General features: G+C 38.1%; 2 protein-coding genes across 3 annotated transcripts; one reads left to right on the top strand and one right to left on the bottom strand.

The window, feature by feature from the left end:
- The first annotated feature begins 228 nt into the window (after positions 1-228).
- LOC130703541 (uncharacterized) lies at positions 229-2,845 on the top strand. 2 transcript variants are annotated; one of them, XM_057524993.2, is made up of 10 exons: positions 229-525; positions 587-704; positions 782-990; positions 1,057-1,093; positions 1,167-1,313; positions 1,376-1,727; positions 1,812-1,891; positions 1,960-1,997; positions 2,057-2,270; positions 2,335-2,845. In XM_057524993.2, the coding sequence occupies exons 1-10, from the start codon at positions 369-371 to the stop codon at positions 2,666-2,668; spliced, it is 1,686 nt and encodes a 561-aa protein (XP_057380976.1). In that variant the 5' UTR covers positions 229-368; the 3' UTR covers positions 2,669-2,845. The 2 variants fall into 2 exon arrangements, with proteins under 2 accessions (XP_057380976.1, XP_057380975.1); XM_057524992.2 differs by having other exon boundaries at positions 230-525; positions 1,797-1,891.
- On the bottom strand, positions 2,797-3,793 carry LOC130704016 (uncharacterized). The gene is made up of 2 exons (XM_057525491.1): positions 3,531-3,793; positions 2,797-3,448 (listed from the first exon to the last, which is right to left on the bottom strand). Exons 1-2 carry the CDS (start codon positions 3,567-3,569, stop codon positions 2,966-2,968), a joined length of 522 nt encoding a protein of 173 aa, XP_057381474.1. The 5' UTR covers positions 3,570-3,793; the 3' UTR covers positions 2,797-2,965.
- Positions 3,794-3,886: the final 93 nt, after the last annotated feature.

Below are 3,886 nucleotides of genomic sequence, written 5' to 3'. Positions count from 1 at the left end.
TTGAACAGACGATCAGCTGTTCGTGATGAAATTTTTCCCCTCCTTTTTCAACAATAAAAAAATGTAAAATCAAGAATTTCGAACAATGCAGTGTTAAAAAAAGTAACTATTTTATTTTCCATACGATTTTTGACATTATTGTATTAGAAAAATGAGCTAATATTCAAGAACTTTAATATTTTATCACTGCCTTTTGTAAATGGCAACGTTTAATTCGGGCGCCAGAATTTCAATGTGCAAGGTAAGGTAGAATCAGGCGCTCAAAAGAAATACCATAGTGTTTCGAATGTTTTAGACGTAGAAACATTATAAAGGTTGATCGTATCGCTACACGTCGGAAGTGTGATAAAAGCTTATACATAGAACCTATGTTAAATATGGACAGTGAAATTATATATGAAGCTTTAGGTGAAGTTCTACCGATGGAAAAGAGGAAGGGTGAAAAGGAGTCTTTTGACGAAGGATTTGGAGCTCCTGACGAGGAAAGTTTTTCAGTTCAACCATTATTCAATCATTCCATGACAGGTAAAGCATAAATTTTTGCCAGTGTTTCCTTTTTTCATCAAATGGTTTTTTCTTTCACCAGATGAAGCTGTGGTGGAAAGTATCTTTAACTGCTGTGACAAGGCACAAACAGGATATGTTCGAGCTTCAATCTTAGTTGATTTCCTTTTAAAATATGCCTCTGAGAGCCATGAAATACGGTATTGTTTGTTTTCTAAAATGGTATTGCAGCACCCAATACCAAAATGTAAACAATATATATGTATTCTTTGTTTAGGGAAATGTTTCAACATATGCTGGTTGCACTTGACCCTTTTAATAGTAATCCAGAGGTTACAGTTGAAGATTTTCAATCAGCTCTCAAACTTTGTATTAACAAACTAACTTCTAAAAGTGAGGACTCATCATTTATGTTGGATATCAGTGTGTGTAATAGTAACCTGCAGTCTACACAACAGCATTCCATTTCTTCTCCATTCCGTGAATGTATGAGCAGTGTATGATTAATGGTGTTTATGCTAATTCCATTATTTATATTTTTCTGCTACTTAGCTGATTCCAGGGACTCATCCACTTCAGAACTACAATGGTATATTAGGATCAATGCAACCACAATTTAAGAATGTCTATCACTTGAACAATTTCTTCTGCACCTTCATTAGTGCATTGGTTGATGTGAAAGAGCTTCAATTCCAGTATAACCGTCTTCAAGAACAGAACACTTTGTTGCAAGAACAAATGGATGCAGTGGAAGAAAGCAATATCTCTCTGAAATCCGAGAATTCTTTGTTGAAGACCAAAATAAACAGGTAAAATAAATTGGTTTGAAAAATTTAGTTTTTGTTTCAACTAAATGTTTGAACTGCATAAGGGTGGAACTAGCAGTGGCTGAAATTGGTCAGCAATCTCAAATGTTGCAGGAAGACAACGGTCAACTTCAAGGTCGTGTAATGCAAATGAAAGATGATTTACAAAAGATGACAACGCAGTACGACGTGTGTCGGAAAGAACTTGAAGACAAAGTTCTAGAATTAGAAACCATGCAACTAAATCGCACAAAAGGAGAAGAACGTTGTGAGCAATTAATTGATGCTATTCGACACCTTGAAGAGATAATACGCATTAAGGAGGAGGAATTAGAAGTCAAGGATAAGGAAATTCAGCGCATTTCACAAGATTTAATGGACCAGCAATTGTTATCCGATCCAGTGGCATCTAACGAAGTACGTATTGAAACCTCTTACCTTTCATAAAGATTCCCGCTATTAAGGAACGTGATGATTGATTCGTAGTTTGATCGCGATAAGGGACAAGAAACGGGGGAAACTCTTGCGGCGGAATTGCAGTCGTCTTTAGGCGATACCCCTTGGAAAAAACAAATGGGGAGGTGAATTTTCTTTTCACTATCAAATATAAGCTATTAGGTTTACCTAACAACCTTTGGGCCTGTTACAGTGTTGCAAAACCTGACTTCATTCATCCAGCTGCTTGGAGTAAGTTAAACTTTCTGTTTTAAAACCTAATTTACTAAAATGACCCTGATGATCGTTAGATATCATGCTCAATGAGCCAGAGTATGAGGATGAGCCCGTGAACAGGAGTTCTTCTTTTGGCGATTTCCGAAGTACGAGCACAGTAAAAGGCAATGAGATCTCCGATCAACAAACCATGGTCACCCGCAGCCAGGCAATATCCAGCTTAGTTAACTTGGAAACAGAAGATACCAAAACCGATCTCAACGAATTTGTTCATTCTACTCCCATCAGGTTCGTTTCCGCTAAGAAAAAAAGTTGTAAGTTTGCAAATTATATAACAGTTTGTTACGTCTAGTAAAATTGCACCGGCAGGCCCCGTTTGTTGGAATCGCAAACAACCGTCGGTCAAGAAGTCCAAGATGTCGGAAATGTTGGGCGTTTTAACATGTTGTCTTCGAATTCTCTTCTATTGCGCTGCTACAATGGCGTTTCTCGTTCTGGTCAGTGTGCTTATTTTATTGCTTCTGCTGTCCATGTCATCAACAGCCACTTATGGCTGTGGTGGCGCATCAACAATGTACCCACAACTGGGTTCCCCATACTACTCTTCGGCTTTCGTATCTAAGGTATTCGAAATTATTAAACCATACTGCAACATTGAATACCATTCTGGTTGCCCTCCCGTCTAGAACTCGCCTTTTCCGTTTTTTTTTTCTCTAGTCTGAATCTGCTGTCCCTATTTTTCTCAGCTCACTGTCACCATTTTGTCTCCACGATGATTTATGATAGTTCTTCTCTTAACCCTCTGTAAATCGACTGTTTGAAAAACGTGAATTTCGGCCATATAAACAAACGACACAGCTTTATATCATAAAATTGCACTTTAATTGCTAAAGGTGACATGTCAATATGTTTTTACAAAATCGATACAATTTATGAACAGTTACCGAAGAATAAGAATTTTCAAGGATTTTCCAGGACATGTTTTACGCAAAATTGTTTGAAATACCTGTTGGTACAAAGTTCGTCCAGACCTCAGAGGATGACATGGGAGACGTAGCAGCTTCGTTTACCATTGGGATCACTGGTGCCAGAAGGTAATCCCTGGTAACGTACAAGATTTGAAAGGGCTGCTTGGTCGTTGTTTTGGTTCGTTTATGACTGTGCATTTCGTCCTTTATTTCCTCCAGCTTATGGGCAGTTTTGTTGGCAGACGCCAACATTTTGGTCTTGAGGGTATCTTTAGCCTCTTTCAAGTGCTGCTTAGTGACCAACAGCACATTTGCCGTCTTGTTGATTGAAAAAGACATTACGTCCAACAAGAACGTTTTAGTTTCCACTGCCTTTACTACCGTCTTGTTAAATTTTTGTTCGAGATCTTCTGAGAAGTCGGTTGACTTCTCCGTCGTATTTTTCTTTAGGACCATGCCATTACAACTACCCATGGTAACCAGCAGAATGCTTTCCAACTGTTGAGCAAAAAGGATGGTTAAAATTATGTTCTTATAAATGGAAGAATTGCGACTAAATCAAAATGCTGAATGAAATTACGATAAACAGTAGTTGGAGAATTCGGTTCGATGAAGCCATTTGTACGACTAAAGTTGGAATCTACGTCTTGAAGAAATTTGCTGAAGTCGACTGAAGTACTCGAATGACGATAACATTTTGCTGTGTGCTTTTATACCTAAAAATTGGAGTAGTGGGCGGGCCGTTCTGACCCTTATGAACCACATGCAGCCATTTGCTTAATTTTTGGGATTACATTCGAGGTCACTACAATTGTTTGCCAACTGCAAACTCTTTAGGGATTCTTTTATGGCTTTTGTTCATGTAAAATTTGAAGATCCTCATCAACTTTTGACCTTCAATTGTACACCTAAGAGAATGAAGTGCCGCTTGTTGTC

Source organism: Daphnia carinata, chromosome 7 (genome assembly GCF_022539665.2).
Source record: "Daphnia carinata strain CSIRO-1 chromosome 7, CSIRO_AGI_Dcar_HiC_V3, whole genome shotgun sequence".
In the NCBI taxonomy this organism is placed as follows: domain Eukaryota; kingdom Metazoa; phylum Arthropoda; class Branchiopoda; order Diplostraca; family Daphniidae; genus Daphnia; species Daphnia carinata.
This window is presented reverse-complemented; position numbering and strand designations above follow the sequence as displayed.

Bases quoted from the DNA above. Each gene is read 5' to 3' on its own strand.
- LOC130703541 (XM_057524992.2), top strand. From the start codon at position 369: ATGTTAAATATGGACAGTGAAATTATATATGAAGCTTTAGGTGAAGTT. The intron at 991-1,056 runs GTATGAGCAGTG...TCTGCTACTTAG, and splicing joins TTCTTCTCCATTCCGTGAAT to CTGATTCCAGGGACTCATCC. The intron at 1,094-1,166 runs GTATATTAGGAT...CACCTTCATTAG, and splicing joins TCCACTTCAGAACTACAATG to TGCATTGGTTGATGTGAAAG.
- LOC130704016 (XM_057525491.1), bottom strand. From the start codon at position 3,569: ATGGCTTCATCGAACCGAATTCTCCAACTACTGTTTATC. The intron at 3,449-3,530 runs GTAATTTCATTC...TTTGCTCAACAG, and splicing joins TTCTCCAACTACTGTTTATC to TTGGAAAGCATTCTGCTGGT.